Source organism: Apodemus sylvaticus, chromosome 21 (genome assembly GCF_947179515.1).
Source record: "Apodemus sylvaticus chromosome 21, mApoSyl1.1, whole genome shotgun sequence".
Classification (NCBI taxonomy): domain Eukaryota; kingdom Metazoa; phylum Chordata; class Mammalia; order Rodentia; family Muridae; genus Apodemus; species Apodemus sylvaticus.
In genome coordinates this window covers 8,892,441-8,914,335 of record NC_067492.1, presented here as the reverse complement: position 1 = coordinate 8,914,335, position 21,895 = coordinate 8,892,441, and the positions used below count along the sequence as shown (strand labels likewise).

Sequence of the window (21,895 nt, the reverse complement as noted above, 5' to 3'; positions counted from 1 at the left end):
GTGGTTGCTGGGATTTGAACTCAGGACCTCTGGAAGAGCAGTCGGCTCTCTTAATGGCTGAGCCATCTCTCCAACCCCATTTACTGGTTTTTTTTTTTTTTTTTTTTTTTTTTTTTTTTTTTTTTTTAAGATTTACTTTGCCCAGTGTGGTGACCCAGGCCTCTTAATTCCAGCACTCAGAAGGCAGAGACAGGTGGCACTCTTTTGAGTTCCAGAACAGCTGGGGTTATGCAGAGAAATCCTCTTTTGGGGTGTGTGTGTGTGTGTGTGTGAATGCCCTCAGGTTTGTCTTTGTACCACCGTGTGTACAGTGCCCACAGAGGTCAGAAGAGGCCATTGGATCCCTTGAAACTGGAAATGTAGGTGGTTGGGAGCCACCGTGTGCTGTCTGCCCATCAGGTCATTCTCTCTGAGAGTTGAGTGCTCGGACCTGCTGAGCCATCTCCAGCCTGTCTTTATGGGGTTTTGGTTGGTTGGTTGGTTGGTTGTGGTTTTTTTTTGTTTTTGAGACATTCTTGTTGAGTTGTTCTAGTCAAGCCTGAAAAACTTTACAGACCAGGCTGGTCTCAAACTCACGGCCTCTTGCCCCCAAGCGCTGGGATTAAAGGTCTGCTATTATAAAGGCATGTATCACCTCTGGGGTAACAAACTAATTTTTGTGAGGCTTCCAGAGTGTAGCCCAGGCTGATCTCAAATCTCTGTTGGTTCTATCCAACAGCTGGCCTCAGAGTATCTGAGGATGACCTTGATCTTCTGGTCCTCCAGCCTAGACTCTCAAATACTGGGATTACAAAGTGACCCACCGCTGCCGCCGCCGCCGCCGCCGCCGCCTTCTTTATGCAGCTGAGGATAGCACCCGTGCCTTGTGCTAGTTGGGCAGTACCAGTTAGTCTAGAGCTTTCTCTGCTTTGTTTTCTTAGGTTGTTTATTTTGGTTTTTTACCCCCCTCTCAAGACAGTGTTTCTCTGTGTAGCTATGGTTGTCTGGAACTCTCTCTGTTGACCAGGCTGGCCTCGAACTCGCAGACCTCTGCCTGCCTCCCAAGTGCTGGGATTTAAGCCGTGTCTCAGCACAGCCTGGCTGGACTTGAACTCTTGAAGACTTCCATGTTTGGCTTTGGGCCTCCGCACTGTTTTACATCCTTGGTCCTCGGACTGGACCGTCGTCCCCCTAGAGTGAGCACTGGGTTTTTGCATATGTAATGTATGCCCGGGACCCTTCGTTGTTGCTCTGTGACTCCATCCTTAAGTTACGATTAGTGGGAGCTTTGGAGGTGCTGGGTCAGAGGGGGGGATCAAGCTGGCTGCGATGGCTCCCTGGCTGTGAGATAGGAGTGCAGAGGTCCTAGAAGCTCAGATAATGATGCCTGTGCCCCAGACAGTCGGCTGAGGCCAGCAGTGAGAGAGGGGCTAACACCTCGGGGGAGGGGAAGCGGTGAACTGCATCTCTCAGCCCGTGTGTATGTAGCCTGGCTTGTGGGCCTCAGAGGCGGCCTCTGGCCTAGGGTAGGGGGCATAGCTGTTAAGTGCATATTACTGGCTATTTAAGGGGTACCTGTGGCCACAGGTTCCATAAAGGGTGATGGTATCCCTGTAATTTCAACACAGATCCAGGTCCTCATGGTGAACAAGGGGACCCTTTTCGAGATATAAATTAGCCCCTGTACCATTGTGCCGTGTGGAGTTAGTTACCCAACTGTGCTGGACGACAGTCACCTGTCTGTGGGATCGCCCAAACCAGCTTAGGTGCCTGTGCTGAGCACATCCCCTCCCATAACCTCTTGCTCCCTTGGGAACTGTGGGCCACACTTGGGGGCCTGGGGTTCGGGGGGAAGCACTCCAGCACACGCTGTCTCCCCTCATCTCTGCCCCTCTGCACTCACACGGTGGGCCTGCAGCTTCAAGGGATCAATCTCCACGCTTTTGGTCGGAGCTGTATTGATGTTGGACAGGTTAAGCCGTCCCAAAGGAAAGCCATGTGTAGAGGACAAACAGGCTCATGAGGGGCAGGGGAGGAGAAAGCGGGGTAGCAGGTGCAGCTTTCGGGCCTCTCTTCAAGTAACCCTGGCCTTGCCCCTTTCCTTGTGTGTGTGTGTGGGGGGGGGGAGTGTTGGGGGCCAGGCCCTGGCAATTCTCTGCCACACATATTTGGGGCAGGTGTCTTCCTAGGATCTCCCAGGACAAGCGGGCACCCTGGGTCCAGGCAGTTTCCGGCCAGATGGGGATAACCTGGCTCTTTTGCATAGGCTCTGGCCTCGTCCACCAGGCTTCCTACTTGTGGTCAGACATTGGACCCATGGGGCAGTATGCCAGGCTTGGAGAACAGCCAGACTCGAAGTTTTCCTCTGTCCTGACTTCAGATCTCTCCCCAGGGGACAGGTCGCTAGTGTGGAACGGAGGGGCCTATGTAAACAGAGTCGGTCTTTCCCAGTCACTGCTGCGGTGCGCCTGTCTCTTGTTTTTGTCAAAAAAAAAAATGTGCACGGTGTTTTTCTCGTTTGTGTAAGGGGCAGGAGGGCCCCCGTAGTAGCAGGTGCGTTTCCATGTGCGGAAACCTCGGGTCGAACAGTTAGGCTAACCCCCCTTTCCCCCTGTCTTCTGCCACCTGTTTGGTGGCAAAGTCTGGCTTCTTCACACCATGTCTGAAAAAATGGTCCAAGCGTCCATCTTACTGTTCCCATGTGGCCACCAGCAGCCACCAGCCTCTGAACTGCCGGGGACCCATGGCTGCTCTCCCAAATGCCCCAGTGACTCCCAACCTCCCCTGGGTTGGCGAGGAGGGGTGTATGCCGTAATCATTTCCCATCCAGTTGACCCTTCCTCAGCTTCTCCTTTTCCTGAGCAGAACTGCGTATAAGTCAGTAGCCATGCCTGAGTCCTGGGCCCTCAGACAGACCTTGTCATTTGGGCACGGGGTGTGGCCCTTAACTAAAGAACAGCTAAGGTTTCACTAGCTGCTTGCAAGCCTCCGAGTTCAAGGTGCTGTGCAGAAGTCTCTGACTTCTGATGTCTCAACTTACTCTTTGAACTTTATGACAGAAAGCAGTGCACGCTGGGTAGAAATCACACAAGTGTGTGTGTGTGTGTGTGTGTGTGTGTGTATACAGTGGATGTGGAAACTACAGCTTTGTGCGTTGGAGGTGGCTGCCACAGAACTCTTTGCTTTTATTTTATTTTTTTTAAGATTTGTTTATTTTCATTTTATATGTACGAGTATTTTGCCACCATGTATATATGTGTGCCATGAGCCTGTGGTGACCTCAGAGGCTGGAAGGAAATGTTGGATTCCCTAGAGTCAGGTGGTTCCGAGCTACCAACTAGGTGCTAGGAATCCAATCCAGGCCCTTTGCAGGAACAATAACTCTTGACCACTGAGCCATCTCCCCAGCCCCGACCCCACCCCCTATATTTTTTTTTTTTGTTTTGAGAGAGCCCTCGAACTTTGTTTTGTTCTGTAGCCCAGGCTGGACAACTGTACCAACTGAATGTGAAGCAATGATGACTTTCAACTTTGACTTTGGGTAGGGTTACAATGCATATCAACTTTACTCCTTATGAATTAAGCCTTTCCCTAGGGTGTTACTCTTTGGGGTTTGGGGCGCCCCTCATTCCTGGTGCTGGGGCAGCAGCTGATGTCTACAGTTACCTGCCTGTTGCAAGGGGAACTTTGCCAGTCATGATGATGTTGAGTGGGATGGGGGTGGTGTATGCTTTTTTTAGCCCTGGCTATCCTGGAACGTGATTAGGCTGGCCTTGAACCCACACAAGAGACCCATCCACCTGCTTCTATCTCTGCTGCTGAGGTTAAAAGGTGTCTGCCGCCATGCTCAGCTGTTTCCAGCCAGAGCCCATGAAATAGGCTGGAGAATTCTGGGAAATAAATGGGGGCTTTCTGGGAAGCTTACCTGGGGCATTCTGGGAAAGTGGGCTGGGGGATTCTGAGAAGCTGACTAGAAGTTTGGTGGTGGTCATACCCTACGCATCAAGCCACCTTCCAGCATCACTATTCCCAGGTGGAACTCCTTTGTTGGTCAGGCTGGGAAAGGAAATGTGGAGGTACGCCTTTAAGTCTTTTTGTTTTTTGGATTTGGTTTTTTTGAGACAGGGTTTCTTTGTATAGCCCTGGCTGTCCTGGAGCTCACTCTGTAGACCAGGCTGGCCTCAAAATCAGAAACCCGCCTACCTCTGCCTCCCAGAGTGCTGGAATCACAGGCGTGCGCCACCACCGCCTGGCCACCTTTAAGTCTTTTAAACAAATCAAGCAACCCTGAACTGAAACCCCTAACCACTCCAAAATCATAACCTGTTGTAAACACCAATGTCACTTCATAGTAGAAAACACTGCACAGTGAAACTGTTTCTTACCTCAAATTATTAAAATTACCGTGCAGGGCTGGGGATGTGGCTGAGCTGTTGTTAACTGGTCTGGTGTGTGGGAGGCCCTGGGGTTACTTCAGGATTGGGACTGGAGAAACCGTGCTTACAAAGTGTGCACATCACCGTGTGCGTGCGTGCGAAGGTCAGAGGCCAACCTGTGGGAAGTTGGGCCTCCTTCCTCCTTCAAACCTGACCGTTGGGCTTGGTGGTCAGGACCTTTTAAACTGCCGGCCCTGGGAACAAGCCGCTTAACTGCTTATGGGGGGAGGGGGGCAGATCCTGAATCTGATTTGAGTGACGGGCGGATTGCTACAGTCTGAGACGGACCCTCCTGGATCGGCCTGTTCCATACTTCTTCTGAAGTCCGGCAAGCTAGCCACACGGAGCCTGAGCGTGTCCCCGTGGGGCCCAGTGTTTCAGCACCTGTGGACTCCGAGCCCTGAGAGAGCCCTGGGCAGGGGGCTGTGGCTGCCTGACCCTAGAGACCAGGCACCAGGACCCCTAACTTGGGGACTTGTGGTTTTTGTGACTCAGCAGCTTGAAAGAAACTGAATCTTTATCTTGACTCAAATTCCATCCTAAGGTGTTCCATTGGTTCCTAACATGACTGCAGGCCAGAGACGCACTCAGCGCCTCAGTGGTTGTCTCTTCTCCCGGTGCTTGCACTGGGAACCTGAGGGCAGCCCTCAGAAGTGCCCAGCCTGTGTTGGAGTTGTCGCTGGCTGGGACCAAGGCACTTCTGTGCAAACGGGTATGCACCTACCTCCTGGCAGGAGGGAACTAGCCTGGCCTCACTGTCCCCAGCCCTCTTTCAGGAAACCACCTGTGACCCCCCCCCACCTATAGCACCTGCCGAGAATGCTGGTAGGTGGCTGGTGTGTGCTGGTCTCTAGCTCTGGTGAGAGGTTTTGCAGTAACACTGCCCCGCTCAGCCTCCAGTCAAAACAGGAAATGGGAGTGGAGGGCCCTGTCCCGGGGGATACTGGGGATCCCTGGGGAACTGGATGTCCTATGGCTGTAGAGGCCTGTCAGGTGTCAAACACTCAGGGCCCCGGCCTCAACCTGCCAGCCCCTGGCCTGCATGCCATGGAGACTAAGAGGCACGTAACTTTGGCCTGGACAACTTGAGTGTTTGTTTTTTGGGGACGCGCGTGCTCAAAGGGCTCTTTGTGACCGATGAAGCCTGAGGTGCCATGGGCCACTTGGGGCTCAGTGAGGTGTGCAGACACTGCTGCTGGGCGATGTTGCACCCTCTCTAGAAGCACACTGTCTGCCCTCCTTGTCTGTAACAGCATGGCGCGTGGTCGGCTCCTGAGGTCAGCCGCCTGCGCTGTCAAGACCGAGTGCTGTTGAAGGGTCTCTGACCTTTCCTCAGGCCATTCCTACCTCCTCACCTCTCCCCGCCTAATGGGAGCTGACTCGGGGTACATTACAGGACAGATGTGAGCCTAGAGGATGTGTGGCTCTCCAGCCCCCACTGCCCTCTGGGTAAAACACCCGGACCGGACTGGGTCATGGTAGCGTCTTCACGTCCGGGAGATGGGTTGAGCAGACAGAGCAGTCCTGCTGAGGAAGGGCACAGTGAGGTCCCTTGTCCCTGTCCCCAGTGTTAGTAAGCAGCTGACAAGGGAGTCCGGGGAAGGAAAGGAAAGGATCAGCTTGGTGTCCTGAGCCGTGTGAGTGGCCGTCCGTCTCACCTGCCTGTCACTGCCATTGGTGTGCGGGGTCTGCTGATGTGAGAGTAGCATTGTGGTTATAGAAGCTGTGTGCACACACACACCTGGCTCCGAGCCAGTGTCCCCTCCTGCTGTCCTCACGATTACCACCAGGGATGGTGCTGGGCTCTGAACTGTTACCCTTAGCGGCAACCACTGGCTTCCCAGCCTCAGGAGCCCGGTTCCTCCCGTGGGCCTTGCCGAGCTGGTGTGGGCAGGCTGTGCCGCCATCATCTGCCCACGCGGGGCTTCTCGAGAAGCACAGCCGCCACTTAGAATAATCGCGTCGAATGTCGCTGCCATCTGTTGCCAAACCTCATCCCTGCTGCTGCCGCCGCCTGGGAACCCCTGAGACTCCTGCTCCGTGGCTTTGTACCTGGTCAGGTGATCCCTAGGAGGCTGGGGTCAGCTGGCTGCGGACTGACTTGTGCTTGTGCAGTGTAGAAGCTGCTGCAGCCGCTACGCCCGCCCTCCCTGCCTCCGCCATGCCAGGTCCTGCACCCAGGGCCTCGCCACGCCAAGTGAGCTCTTGACCGTTGAGCTCACCCTCAGCCTTCTTGTTCTTAAGATGAGTTTTCACCAAGTCTAGGTTGACATTAAACCTGTGGTCCCCCTGCCTCAGCACCCTGAGTTCGAGCACCACCCCTCACTGTTACCCCTTTCTCTGCGCCTTTTCAATCCACCACGTGTGGGCCTCTTGTCACTCCCAAGTGTTTCTGAACACTGAGACAGCGGGGCCTTTGACAGCCTGGTGGTGGACAGGGACAGGCTTGGGGGTTACCAAAAGGTCCCCATTCTCTGCCCTACCATGGCTGCAGGGAACCCCAGAAGCTGCTTATATACACATGGAACACCATGCATGCTGTGGGTGGCCCCTCCTGTCCTTGGCACCATGCTGAGGTGGGTAACCTCTCCTGTCTCCCTCCCTCATTCTGCCTGGCTGCCTTGTTCCCCCCTGACCCACAGATCAGAGCCCCTGCCATACCCAGACCACCCCCACTCGCCTGCTGCTTTCTCCGCTTTCACGGTCTTGGGTCAGGAGTCACCATCTGCTCCGCTATCTCGCTCTGATGGCTTGCGCGCGCACGGGGTTCCTGGGGGGACTGACCTTGGGAGCAGCGGCAGCTGGGCAGTATTGAGTAGCCTTGGGGGGGGGGGTTACACTCACCACTGAACATCAGCAGACCTCCCTGCCCCCACCCTGGAGACGCCGCCTCACATGGGTGCGCTCAGAACAACCCGGCGGCACACATAATAATGAATTTATTACAAAGCCGCTGTCCAGGCTCTGGAGAATCACGTGGCACCCCACACTACTGCAGCCGCTAGGTTCCTGCAGCAGGGTGACCCCAGCCTTGTTAGAGCTACAGAAGCATCACCCTCTGGGCCGTGGGGATTGGGGGGCAGGGGAGGGGCGTGGAGCCTGGGCTGACCCAGCCTCTGTCCGTTCACAAACATTTCAGTGTGTGGTAATGAAAAATGACGAAGGGGGGCGGCTAGAGCATCCAGGTACACACTGCCTGAGAGCTCAGCTCTGCTGGGCGCTGCTTCCCTAGGTGTAATTACCCCGGGGTGAGGGGCTGCTGGGGGAGGAGGGGGCGGATTGGTGCTTGAACCAGGCCTTCAGAAAATTCATCTCAGCTATTAGCTGGTAATTACAGACCAGGAGCAAGCCTGAGGTCTGGTGCCGGAGGAGCTGGGATGAAAGGAACGGTAATTACGGCCTCGCCGGGAGGGAGGGAGGCTGGGCTGATTAATAACTCCTGACGTACTGCAGGAGGGACGGACATGGCATTGGAGCCCCCCCCCAGCCCGCCTCCCACCCCGTGAAGCCTGCCAGGGTCAACAGTGTAGGACCAGAGCGAGGTGAGTTGAACAGTATCACCTGCCTGGTGCTCTGGGGTCTCCTCCCTTGGCACCGATGCTCCCAGGCATGTTAGAAACCTAAGGGAGAAACCGGGCAGAGTGCACCAAGGCAGCCGGGCTGTCCCCCTGCTATTTCCTGGAGATAGTAGCTTCTGGCAGAAACCCAAGCTCTCGGCATTGGGTTCTGCATGGCTGGGTCTAGAGAGAGGAGAGCTGAGGCCGAGTTGAGAGTGAATGTTTGGACGAGGCAGCAGGAAGGCGCCTGTGTAGAGTGCCCAGGGGGCCACTTAGATTTAGGCTCACGTTCCCACCTAGCTGCTCGCCTGGAGAGCATGGACTGCGGGCAGCCCCCGGCCTCATCCATCATGGCCCTCACACTATTCCCAGCTGTTAGGATAATGAATTCATACAAGCCAGTCCTGTAGGTGAGGATTCAGTCGACGGCTGAGAGCAGAGACCTTAATAAAATATCCCCTAATGAGGGCAGGGAGAGTAGGCATCCGTGCCCACCTCTCTCCTTACTGCTGCCCGGCCTGCCGCACCTGAGCCCCTGTGGACACTGGTACCTGCCTATCGAGGTGGCTTCTTCTCAGGGTGCCAGGCACAACATAGACACCATCCCTAATGGCCCTAGGCCAGTGAGTGAAGGGGACGGGGGACTCGTCAGCTCCCCCCACAACTTGGCGCATCCTCTTTGGTACCCGAGGCTGTTCCCCACCCCTCCCCCGCCGGCCCCATGTGCGCATGTGAGGAATGGTGCTAATTTTAGACTCTCCCTAATGAAGCCACTCATTTGGAATTCTATTTTAAGTGAGCTGACATCAGAGCAGCTTCCCAGGCTGGGAACATACTGATACCTCCTGGACCTAGGCTTGGGGGACCCCCTCCTTCCCCAGGGTGGGAGGGAAGGGCAGCCATGCCCTGGGCGTGAGACTGCTGGAGGCCCGAGGAGTGGGTCCCCTGTTCTCTGACGGGTGGGGTCCTGTCTGGGTCACCCACAGGAGCATAATGGGGGCCCTGGATAGCATGTGGTACCGGGAGGTCCTGCCCACCACAAACCCTGTTATCTGCCGTCCTGCCAAGCCTGGTGGGCCCAGCATATCTGCTCAGACCGTCGGCATCCTGAAGGCCAGGCCCCCTCAGTGGCACGGTCCCCTTCTCGGATTTGGGGGATAGGCCTGCAGCTGTCCAGTGAACGGCGGCTCCCAGCATCTCCACCTGCCTTGCTGCCCACCTGGTGTGGGTGGTTTGGGTGAGACACTACAACTTGAATCCTCCTGCTGGGTCTGAGGCAGCTATGTCACACAGGACATAGATAGCTCTTCCCCCGAGTGGTCCTGGCCCTGCTCCGACCCACCCTTGGGCTGGGTCTACCCACTCATATCTGGAATGAGCCCAAGGACACCGATCCCTGAACAGAACAAGGGGTGGAAGCATGGGATGGCTCCTGAGGTGGCTTTGTGCTGTTGGCGGAGGCTGAGGGTCAGGTCTGTTGGCGGAGGCTGAGGGTCAGGTCTGTTGGCGGAGGCTGAGGGTCAGGTCTGTTGGTGGAGGCTGAGGGTCATGTCTGTTGGTGGAGCAGTGTTTGTTGGTTTCTAATGGACTGAGGTAAACGGCTCATTCTAGAACCAGTGCAATATATTAAACTTCCCCAACATTGGTGTAGGGAGATTAGTGTCTCCTAGTGCCTGGAGCCTCTGTGTGTCCATTTCAGGGCTGGCCTGGTCCAGCTCAGAGTGCTGCCTGTCTGCTCCAGGGACTGGAAGGCAAGAAGGTGGGGTACCCCCATCACCCCAAGCTGAAAACAACGTATTTGCTGGAAGTGAGTTGTCAGAGCCATTCACACACAGACCTGTCTCTGGGTCATGCAGGGATAAGTGACAAGACTCGGGGACATGTTTTAAATCACTGGAGCCGTGTAGTTTGAGTGACGAGGCACACAGGGCTCAGGCTGAGTGTCGTTGCGATGTGAGGGGAATGAGAACATCACTGTTCAGCTGTTACACCAGTCCAGCCTCGGGTACACCTGGCCTCAGTTTCCCCATCTGCACTCCTTGAAGTCCAAGGATGACTGAGATGCTGACCACAAAGAAGGGTGGTAGATGGTGGCTCACCGGCTTGGCTGCTTCCTAAGCTCACTGGTTCTGAACCTTCCTAATCCTGCGACCCTTTAATACAGTTCGTCATGCTGTGGCGACCTCCAGTCATAAGAATTACTTTGTTGCTCCTGCATAACTGTCATTTCGCAGCTGTTAGGAATTGTGATATAAATACATACCTGCTTTCCGATGGCCTTCTTAGGAACTCCTTCATTCAACCTTCCAAAGACGTCTGGAGGACCGCGGGTTGAGAACCCCTGATTAGATCTTGGGAGGTGTCCCCAGGATGTCACAGCTACCCGATCCCCTCTACAGAGAGGGCCTGGTATGGACACAGGTCAGCTTCTCGGCTCAGCAGCCTGCTGCTTCAGGACACAACCCAGGCACCACAGGACGTGGCCACACCTGGAAGCAGCCTGCTCGCTCTGGGACTCCTTTGCTTCCCGGGTGACGCCCCTTGCTCTTTGCACAGCCTCACTGACCTTCTGAAGCCTCTGTCCTGGTGGCCTTCTGACCCACCCTTGTGCTGGGCCTACCCACTCATATCTGTGGAATGAGTCCAAGGACACCGACCCCTGAACAGAACAAGGGGTGAAGGCCCTTTGGGGACACCCATATGGAGGAAGCGGGAGCGAGTGGAAAATAGGGATATTCGTGAAAAATTACTCTGTGGTACTGCTTCTGTGAAGTCGGGCCTCTTCCACAGATGGCGGGAAGCAGCTCGGTACCGGATGGGGACTGGAAAAGCTGAAGGAGAGAAGTGGGAGGTTCTTTTTCCTTTCTGAAACCCTTTCCTGAGCACTGTTTTCCCTCTGAGGGAAACACCAGTATGTCCAGGTTACAAAGTGGTTTGGAAGGCAGATTTCATTCTGAAGTGTCTTCAGGCCCTGGCACCTAGGGAAGGGCTTCACCAGGGCCTGCAGTGAACCGTATCCGCCCCTCCCACGTGGGGGAGATTGGCGATGAGGAGAATGAGGAGGAAACTGGACCCGGCCTGAGAGAGATTTAGGCGCTGGGCAAGCGTGGATCCCACAGACAGACTTTGGTTTCCTTCTCGGTGCTGTGAAGCAGTTGTTGAGCCGGCCTCCCGATGCTGTTGGAGATGTCACTGCTTTCTTTGTCTTAGCAGTTGTTCCAGCCCCTGCCTCGTCTCTCGGGTCTGGTGAGGCCCTGCATATGGTGCGTTGGGGTACCCCATAGGCCTGGCTCTGGGGAAGCCAGTGTCGAGCTTCAGTGGGGTGCCTTCAGACCCGTGGAGCCAGTGGGACTGGAGATGGGTGGGTCCGCCGTCCGCAACACTGGCTGTGCTCCGCTCTCGCGGCCCCTGGCTCTCGCTGCATGCCGCCGCAGTGCTGTGGCGCTGGCGCTCTGCTCTCTGGGTGACACTGGTTCTTCTTTTCCTGTTTCAGGCATGAGCCATGAGCCCAAGTCCCCTTCCATAGGGATGCTTTCCACGGCGACCAGGACCACTGCCACCGTCAACCCCCTCACCCCCTCGCCACTCAATGGCGCCCTGGTGCCCACCGGTAGCCCGGCCACCAGCAGTGCGCTGTCGGCCCAGGCCGCTCCATCCTCCAGCTTTGCCGCCGCACTGCGCAAGCTCGCCAAACAGGCAGAGGAGCCCAGAGGTAAGAGGCACCAGGCCACTAGCTGGTGGGATGTCCCCTGCCCACCATGCATCTCTCTGGCTGGCGTGGCCACAGGAGACAGCCGTCTGCAGCCTGTGGTGTACCTGAGTCTCCCTTCCCCCACTACAGCCAGGCAGAGCTGGCCCTGGGTGCAGCTGTCATTCGTACCTCAGGCCCTGACCCCTGACATCTGACCCCAGCCCTGCACCCTGCTTCACTGTGCCTTCCTCTCTGCCCGCCTCTGCCCTCCACAGCTTCAATGGCTACTGTAGAAGCTCATTGGTGGGCAAGTGGACTTGCCTTTGGGGATGCTTGTGGGACCGGAAATTTGCCTTCTGAAGCCTCCTGAGCTTTGGGCAAAGGCTGGCTGTCTCTGAGTTCGGTCTTGTTGGCACAAGGTTCCCTTAGGTCCCCTTTGGCTCTGGCTTTGGACACTTCTTGGGTCCTGTGATGCCCATGCTGGTCAGGAACTACCGATGAACAGCACAGATGGGTTGGTGTATGCCTGGACACGTGAGGATTCTGGCAACTCCTGGACTCACTGCCCCGAGAGGCAGGTGGCCAACGTATGGAAAACAGGAGCCATCTGCTTTGTCCCAAAGGCCCTGAGCCCTGGGGTTGTGCAGGAGCCATCGGTGGCTTTGCTTACGCTCAGACTTGGGGAGGGATGGAAGACCATTCTGGATGAGTAGACCAAGATTTCCTGATTTCCCAGAGTTCTCTACCCTGGTTGCTGGCAGAGGTGAGGGTGTGACGGAACGGACCCTGAGGGTGCCGGCCCAGGAGAGAGGGTAGTCTTTGTCCACCCAGCGGAGGACCACACTGAGCCAGCCTACCTTGGTTCTGGCCAGGTTCTGGTGACCCTGAGGTTCTAAGAAGCTGGTCTGCCCACCCCTGCCATCCTGGGCTCTCCCATTGTCCCCAGCAGAATCCTGGGGCCAACTGGTCAGGCCAAGTACCAGAGGCCACGGGCCTCAGTGAATGGAAACGCAGCCAACAGGGAACAACAGGTGCATTATCCACCGCGCCTGTTGCTTCTTGGCTGTGACCTGGGCATCTGATGCCCAGGAACTTTGTGCCACTCCAGGACATGGAGGCAGGGGCTGGCAGTGCTGCTGGCTAAGGCTCCTGTGCACCGGCTTGTGCCTGCGTCTTTCCCGTGTGCAGGTGGGGACCTCAGGCTTGGGATGCTTAGTGTCTGTGGATACAGGGTAGCTTGGGGACCCTGGGACATCCTGACACTGGTGTCCAGCTGGGCCTGGGCCCTCCTCGTCTGCTGCTTTACTAGAAACTAAGTTTCTTGGCAGCATAGTGAGGTTGAGGCCTACCCCACTAGTCTTCAGGTTCTCGTCTGTGTCGCCAAGACTGGTAGTGATTCTTTATCACCTCAGTTTGGACCTGGTGTTGCTGGGATAGTTGTGCAGACACTAAAGCTACCTCTCAGAGGGGTCGCGTTGTGAGACCAGGATTGGGGTAGTGGATCTTCCTGTCCCCTGCGACTTCTAGCTGTTGAAAACTTTTGAGAGAACTTGGACAGTTGGAAATTTCAAGCAAGTGGCCCTGCAAAGAGGAAGCCTTCGTGTTCGTGAAATACCAGTATGGTGCAGGAGGCTTGAGAGCCGTGGAGAGCTGGAGTTGCCCCACGGGCTGTGGGTTGCCAGTTTATTGGAACTCTTGCTGATAAGCAGGTGTTCCCAAAATACCTCACTCCACAAACCATACCTGAAATTGGGGGGAGGAGTGTTTGTTTGTTTGTTTGTTTGTTTGTTTGTTTGTTTGTTTTTCAAGAGGGCTTCTCTGTGTAGCCCTGGCTGCTCTAGATCTCACTCTGTAGACCAGGCTGGCCTCACAATAAGAGATCCACCTGCCTCTGCTGCCCCCCACCCCACGCGGAGTCCCAGGAGTAAAGTCATGTGCCACTACCACCCGGGTTAAATATTTTCTTAGGATTGGGTGTCTTGCAGCCCAGGTTAGCCTGGAACTGTGTGAAGCTGAGGGTGACCTTGAATTTCTGATCATTGGATGATGGGCACACCCTGCGACATACCCAGCTCACCAAGGGCTACCCCTGAGCTGGATAACCCGCCCCGCTCAGCCTTTGCAGCTAACCTCCTGTCTGACTCTCCTCTCTTGTTGCTTTCCGAGACAGGGTTTCTCTGTGTAGCCCTGGAACTCACTCTGTAGACCAGGCTGGCCTCAAACTCAGAAATCCGCCTGCCTCTGCCTCCCAAGTGCTGGGATTACAGGCGTGCGCCACCACCGCCTGGCTCCAGAACATGTTTTGTCACCCCCTTTCTGGCCCCAGCCCCTCCGCATGGTCCCCCGCCTTGCTATTCCATTCTTTGACCCACTGTGCAGACCATGCATCCTTCCCGTGCCAGTCACATGGGGAGGCAGGTGGGACAGGCACCCTGGATGGGTCCAGCACCTGGTGTCTCTCTCGCTGTGGCCCTTCACTCCAGCCTCTGTCTGTGTCACTGGGAGAGGAAGCTAGGCCTGAAAATCAAGGACAGACATCTTAGGCAATTCCAGGCTTGTGTTCTGAGGCCCCCCACAGGACAGGCGCCTGAGCTGCCGTGCTCCTTAGAGCCCGTGGTGGCTCTCAGCCCGCTCCTGCAGCGGAACGTGGCTCTGGAGGGAAGGTGGAGTATCCCCCAGAACTGCCACTGTCACGCCTTGCTCTGTGTCCCCTCCATCCCTGAGGCTCCGCTTCTGCCACCCTTCCTAGAAACAGTTGTATTTTTAGCTATCCGACCGGGCTCGCCTAGGCTTCTGCGACCGATATGTCTCTTCATCGTGTCTCAGGGGTGCAGTTTAAAAATTCAATCCAGGCGACGCACTCAGCATGCCGTCTCATTTGCTCTGCCCTGAGAGAAAGGCAGAGGGAGAGACAAGAGAAGCTGGGCCCTCCCAAGACCTCTGTGGGCCCCATGGGGGTGTCCCAGCCTGTGGGCTCCGTCACACCTGGATGGGCCACAGGGGGCTGGGGGGTTGTAGCCTAAGTCTTCAAGTGAAGGCAAGGCCAAGGTTTTGCCAGGAGATGTTGGGTTGCCTTGACTCTGAGCCTCTGCCTCTGCCCAGGGCCAGCAGACCGTCTTTGGTAGTCTGTTGATCTAGCGATAGCATACAGAACGGACTCCGATCACGTGACTAAGTGCGGCCCCCATGACTGCCTTTCCAAGTGCTATCTCTGGGGCTCCCCAATTGTCCCCACCGCCATTGCCCTGCCTATATCCCACCTCCGAGTCCTCGAACTCCGGGAACACCCGGGGTGGGGGATCAATTCGGTCATTGTGGGTCCCCACTGCTGCGGTCCCAGTCTGGCCAAGCCTAGTCAGCTGCTGGTCCACTGTAGTCTCCCTGTGGCGCTGTGTGTGGGCTTTCCCGGAGGACGGAGGGCAGAGGGAGCACCCTGGCCTCTACGCTGGTTTCTGGAAAGAGCATCGGGCTGTGGACTCCAGGCTGGACTCCTGGGTCTATCCTGCCCTGGCTTCTTAAGCCGCGCCCATGACTGTGGACTCTGACTAATGTCCGCAGGCTGCTCAGCTGTCCTGAAGCTGTCTCCGTCCATGAGGGGAAACACTGCAGCTCCAGCTTCTCAGCTGTGTAGGATGGGACCCATCCTTTCCTCAGAGTGGCACTGCCCCTCCCCCACAGGCCCTTAAGCACGGATTCCATCTTTCCCTGTGTGTGAGCCCAGCTTGGCGGGTGTTGGGCGCTCCTACCAGCCCTGTCTGTCATGCCGATCTATAGGGGGTTTCCGTGTCTCTGTGACATTGGCCCAGCTGCCTTGAAGGGCATGGGTTCCCAGAGTGTTCAGTAGACTTGTTAAGTTACTTTGGGTAAAGGGTGTTGCGATCCTCTGGGAACTTATCCGGAGCCATGTCTCAAGCCACCAGCCTGGCCCCATAGACCGTCCTCAGAGCAACGGCTCCCTGGCCTCTGTGAGAGCGAGCTGTCGCGCCCCCCACCACAGCCCCCACCTGTGAGAGATGAAGCTGGGTGCCAGGCTGGGCCCAAGCTGTGTGGCAATCTGCTCATCTCCCATGGGGCCCTGGTGCCGTCTGCCGAGGGGGTGGGGCTGCGACGGGAGCCCACATGTCCCTGGCTGATCGTGGGGAGGCCCACACAGCACCAGAGCTGTGTGTACCCTCAGTTCCAGTACACCTGGGGCCTTGGGCCCCCCTGTTTCCCAAGAAGCCCATGGGGAAAGAGCCACTTTGTCACCTGTAGGGACAAGGGTAGCTTACAGTGGTTAAGCTTCTGATTAGACACCCCCCACCCCCACCCCTGTGCTCTGAGCTTTTTGGAAGTTTTTGCCGCCTTGCCTGTGATCAAGGAGCATCAAGTTACCATGGGTGGTGGATGAAGCCCATCCCCAGCCTGTGAGAGGCAGAGGCTGGGGACCACCCCTCTGTGCTTGAGTCTGAGCAGCCCCCACCTGCCTGCATGTCTGCTACAGGCAGGGTAGGCTGGGGGGCGGGCCTAGGCACACCCTGTGTGCATCTCCTTGGAAATCTCTGCCTCTTTCAAAGAAAACAACCAAACAAATGGCCTGCCTGGCATGCCTGCCCGCCTGCCTGTCAGTCTGTGGCTGGCAAGGTGGAGGCGCTCCGCGGGTGTCTGGAGCCCCATCTGCCTGTGGCTCAGGTGTGAGCGGCAGGGCTAGCTCTTGTGCAGGAGAGACCAGGAAAGGGGGGGTGGGGAGCACCAAAAGAGTTCAGAGCCACAGCTGGCGGCCTGGAGGTGACAGGAGGTGAGCAGGATGTATGGGCATCAGGGAAATGGTCCCTCCCCACGATCTTCACAGTATCCTAACATGCTGGCAGGGGAGCAGAGCCCAACCCAGGGGTCCTCGCTGGCTCCTGCCAGCCTCAGTTCTTAGGACTGGTGCCGTGGTCAGTCTCCTTTGCCCTGGAAAGTTAGTTCCTCTCAAATCACAGCCCCTTCCTGACTGCCGACTAGGGTTTAATGGCACCGCCGCTGCCAGCCCCCTTCCCTCACAGACGGACACTGAGGCCACCCAGCCTCTGTGCATGAAGACCTGCGGGCGGAGCAGGGGAACCCTGTGGTTGGTTCCGTTTGACTGTCTCCTCAAAGCTGAGTATTGTGGCCGATGCCTCCTATGGGGCTGGCGCTCTCTCTCTCTCTCTCTCTCTCTCTCTCTCTCTCTCTCTCTCTCACACACACACACACACACACACACACACACACACACACACACACGCCTGGCTGTCTGTGGGGCACCCTGGGGCTCCCGAGGCCTTCCCTACCTGGTGCCTGCCACTCTGCCCTTGGTCCTGGGTCCTTCGCTGCCAGCACTCGTGTTACCGGCAGCAGTTAGGACGTAGTGTTGGTTGGATTTGCTGCTTCTTGTTCCGTGACACCCGCCTCCACGCACAACTAACTGGTGGGAGTCGCTCGAGTCTGCGGGGGTGAGAGGGGCGGCCGCTGAGATGCGGGACCCCTTCTCCCAGCAGGGCCATGAGATAAGAGTGCCTGTGTGCAGATGTCCAGACCTGAGTTCCGATCTCTAGAACCTGTGTAGGAGGCAGAGATGGAAGGACCCCTGGGGACGCTCCAGGTTCAGAGAGAGATTCAGTAAATCCAGGGAAAGCAGTGAAGGAAAGCACTTGAAATCACGCACGCACACACATTCAGGAAAAGAGGCCACACAGGTGGTGTGCAGCCGCTATCTGGTTCTGTTCATGTCTACACTAGCTAGCTAACGCAGCCCAAGCTCTTGCCTCTGGGGATCTGGGCTCCTAATAACACAGGCTGCCCATGGTGCCTCGGCCTCGGCCTCATCTGTGGGGTCAGTCAGCGGAGGGGACGCAGGCACCCTCCGCCTCTTCATCTGCAGCCTGGCCCCAGCTCTCTGACCCACTCCCACCACTCCTGCTGAATAGCTTCAGTTAATTACAGCGATGGCGGACCTGCCTGCTCAGGCAGCACAGCGAGAGAGGCTAGGGCTGGGAGCCAGGCGCCAGCCTCGCTAATTGGCAGCGCCTTGTGAGGTATTGATCCCAAGGCTCTCGCTGCTGAGCGCTGGCCTCGGCCTTCCACCTCAGCTGGGATTAGGCTGCTAATTGTCCATGGCCAGCCTCATCCTCTCTGAGCCAGCCCCACATCAGAGCCTGCCTGCCCCGCACTACTTCCTTGCTGGACCAGGCTATGCTAGCACAGGAAGCAGCAGGGTGGCGCCGGCTGAGCTGTCTGTCTGTCTTGGGATCACCCATCGCCCCTCATACAGACGAGGGTACAGAGGAGCTAGGAGGTCCCTGTTTACTGACCTGAGGCGTCATCTGATCCTCCCTGAGGACGGTCATTTCCGCTACCTATCTCAGCGGGGCCCAGAGCACTCAGTGGTGGTCCATCGTCTGCAGGCACCGGGATAGTGTGGGAGACAGCCTCTGCTTTAGCTGTGGTGGCCTTCTGTGTGTGTGTGTGTGTGTGTGTGTGTGTGTGTGTGTGTAAGTGCTGTTTATGGTCCTCTGTGCAGCTAGCACATTCCTTGCCCTTGTGTTAGTATCTGTGCCATGTGAGGAGCGACTGTTCACAGTAGCTGTCAGGTAGGGCCGGGTAACTGTCCGTTGGCTGAAGATTGGTGACCTGTCCCTCTCAGTGAAGGTCAGCAACTCTGAGGTATGGATGGAGTTCTGGTATGGGAAACCCGACTCAGCTTAGGGGGGTAGGGAATGCCCAGCGCCTGCGGAGCTGCACACTCGAGCTGCTGGGTCTCCGGGACGAAGCAGACATGGCCGAGGGTTATAAATGCGTCCCCAAGTTGATGGTGGTGATTGAGTGGGAACCAGCTCTGCTGAAGTGGCTCTGCCTTTCATCCCAGGGTTCAAAAGGCTAAGGCAGGAGGATTGCTATGAGTCCAAACCAGGCTGGGCTCCAGAGTGAGATCCTATCTCAAAAGAAGGGGCGGAGCGGGCAGGAGTTGCCAGGGAGAGGATTCAGGCGGTAAACTGCTTGAGGACCTGAGTGTGAGCCCTGGAACACACCTGTTTGAAAGGCAGGCATGGTGTCTTCCAGTCCCAATCTCACGCCAAGGAAGTGAGGACACTATGACCTTAGCGCTCCCTGGTCATTCCGTCTAGCCTGACTTGCGCTCCAGTTTGGGGGAGAGCCTGTGTTAGAAACAGCAAGCAGTGCCCAGAGGACTGCACCCAAGGTTGTAGTTTGGCCTCTGCAAGCACGCTTGCACGTGTGCACCTGCACACACAGATTTCCGCACACAGAAATCGATAGCATATTAGACGTGCGCAACGTACCGTGGTGCTCTCCTGGGACGGACCGCGGCACACCCGAACAGATTGCTGTTTTAGGCGATGGAGGATTCCTAAAAATAATTTGAAAGTGATTGAATTTTTAGCCTGGCGTGGATGGAGACAACCTGATTGTCAGTTCTGGGCCAGCTTGGACTGAAGAGTAAGACCCTGTCTGAAAGGCCCCTGCCTTTCTGCCCCCCGTAACCGTGTTCCACCCTCTGAGGTACTGTCTCTGAGTGAGGAGATTGTTTCCCACAGTATGAGCTCGGCTCTTTCTGTTCCTTGTGTCCTCCAATGAATGTGGCTGAGGGCCTTGTGGGGGCATTCCAGTATAGAATAGGGAGGGCTGGGACTTGGTGGAGCCATGGCTGTGGGCGTGCTTCACATGAGACAGCATGGACTTTCTCAGGGGTGTTTGGTTGACAAGAGCCCTTACTTTTGGACACATACAGGGACTGGCATTGTAGGCCTAGGGGGTGGCTTTTCTCAGCTGCACAGAGGGGGTACCCTCCTACTGTATCAAGGGAGGTGTAGGATGCCAGGCCCTCCCTGGCTCGAGAATGACCACTCACCCGTGCCAAGGTTCTCAGTCAGTCCCCAGGCCTGGCTGCCCCAACCTGTAGGCTGCCTGCGTCAGATCTTGGGAGCTGGCCTCCCGAGCCGGTGCGTCTCTAAGTCTAGCTGCTCTCCTTCCTGTGTTGCTGCTCTGCTTCTGACTGACAGGCACTGGGCTGGGTTCACACTGGCTGGCTCTGCCTGCTTGGGACTACAGAGTTCTCAGGGTGCAGGCAGCAACCTGGTCCTGTTGCCCATTTAAGAACCCAGAGCTCCTTCACTAGGCTCCAGCCGGCCTGATTGCCGAGGTCGGGCCCTGAGAGGTGGTCGCCGGTGCCATGCTTCCGCGGGTGGCAGCGGGATTGTCCAGGGAAAGAGGGGGCCGTGTGTGAGTGACAGATCACCCTGACTACTGAGTCCTATTGGAACTGACACCCCAAGAACTAAGCTATCCCCACCCCCACCCCCCCACCTGCCTTTCCCTTTTGCTGCTGGGGGTGGTTGGGAAGGGGAGCACTTTGCTTCTTCCTGAGATGATGGGGCTGTTCTGGGTATCGTAGTACTCAACTCAATATGGCGGATACACTGAGGTACATTGACATGGGTTTAAAAGAGTGAATGACATCTCAGATTTTTAAGTGTAAAAAGAGCTGTCTACCTCCACGTGGGCCTGAGAGGGAACAAGGGAAGGCCAGCGAACGGCTGTGGGTCCTGCGCAGCCTGGCTGCTCTAGGGCCTTGCTCCCAGTGAGCGAACGTTCTGGAATGGCCGACAGGTGGGCACGGTGGGCGGCGGTGACACGCACAGCCCCTGAGCTTCTCTGTGTTCTCTTTCTGCAGGGTCCTCACTGAGTAACGAGTCGTCCCCTGTGTCCTCTCCAGCCACCAACCATAGTTCTCCAGCTAGTACGCCCAAGCGAGTGCCCATGGGCCCCATCATCGTCCCCCCTGGGGGTCACAGTGTCCCCAGCACTCCCCCGGTGGTCACTATCGCCCCCACCAAAACCGTCAATGGAGTCTGGAGAAGCGAGAGCCGCCAGGTAAGTGATGTCGCCCAGAGATGTGATATGTGGGCGCGGTGGGGGTAATGGGGACGTGTGTGTGCGTGTGCGTGTGCGTGTGCGTGTGTGCGTGTGCGTGCGCGTGCGCGCGCATCCGTCCGTCCCTGCAGGCAGTTTTCTGTCCACAGCTCTGTTGAGAACTTGAGGTTGAAGCCGGGAGGAGGTGGTGGTGGTGGTGGTGGTGGTGGCGGTGCACACCTGTAATCCCAGCACTCTGGGAGGCAGAGGCAGGCGGATTTCTGAGTTCGAGGCCAGCCTGGTCTACAGAGTTGAGTTCCAGGACAGCCAGGGCTACACAGAGAAACCCTGTCTCAGAAAAAAAAAAAGTGAGAGAGCTTGAGGCTGGTGGCAAGGTTGACCTCTCACCCTGGTCCTCTGCGTGGTAGGCTTGATACACACCCAGTAGTGGAAGTTGCTAGGATTAAGGTAATCTATACTTCAGGTTTGTGACAGTACCACAGACACATTTGCTTGGTTTAGGAGGTTAGCCTCCCTAAGCCTGGGGAGGGAAGGGGAGGGACTGATGCCCTCCTTCCAAGGACTGCCCCTTTACCTTTAGATGGTATCTTATGTCCTCTGGTGGCTTAGATGGTAATCACTTCTTTAGGGGTCTACAAAGACAAATTGACCCAGAGGCACCCTGTCGAGACAGACACCACCATAAAGTGTCTGAGGTGGTATCTGAGCCTTGGGTCTCCGGCTATCACTGCTTTGGAGGAGTACGAGGGACTGTAGGCTAACTGATCCCAGCACTAGGGGGTCCTGTGTCAGCAGCCTCCGGCTGGCCGTACCCTAACTGCCACGGAGGAGTCAGTGCCCAGAGCCTCCGCACTGCTGGGCCTCCCACAGCCTGGCGCCTGGGGGGGGGGGGCTTGCTAATTAAGAACCGCTGTCAGCTGTGGCTTTCCCTGGATTCTCCAGCCCCATTCCCAGAGGGTTTGTACTGCTAGGAAGTACTAATTAAACCACAAAGACGAGGGGGAAGGGGAGGAGAGCGCCTCTCCCCTGCTGGGCCAGGCCAGGCCAGGCCAGGCCAGGGCGTGAGCTTCTTCTGCTCTGCCAGTCTGATGGGTGTCCCTGGTCCCCAGTAAGGTGCTTGGAGCAGCTATCGGGCTCCTGACTGGGGGCACATTCCTCCTGTGGCTGACGTCACACTTACCCTGGGAAGCCTGTCTATGCGATTCTGTCATTCTGTCGTAGAACCTCAGCCCTCAGAGCAGCCTAGACCCACCCTGTCGTGGCTTAAGAGAAGTCAGAGAAGTTGCCGCCACCATCTCCTGTCTGTGGACTCCTCCCAGAGCTCAACTTTGATCTCAGAC

The 21,895-nt window shown here is 56.7% G+C and overlaps 1 protein-coding gene across 10 annotated transcripts in view; it reads left to right on the top strand.

Moving 5' to 3' along the window:
- Gse1 (Gse1 coiled-coil protein) overlaps positions 1-21,895 on the top strand; it is a 365,720-nt gene that overhangs the window by 326,579 nt on the left and 17,246 nt on the right. For 7 of the 10 annotated variants that reach the window (XM_052166225.1, XM_052166235.1, XM_052166229.1 and 4 more), the window contains 2 exons: positions 11,466-11,684; positions 20,356-20,555. In XM_052166225.1, the coding sequence (XP_052022185.1) occupies positions 11,466-11,684; positions 20,356-20,555 (419 nt within the window). The remainder of the gene's footprint in view (positions 1-11,465; positions 11,685-20,355; positions 20,556-21,895) is intronic. The other 3 variants (XM_052166226.1, XM_052166233.1, XM_052166234.1) reach the window with 1 other exon arrangement.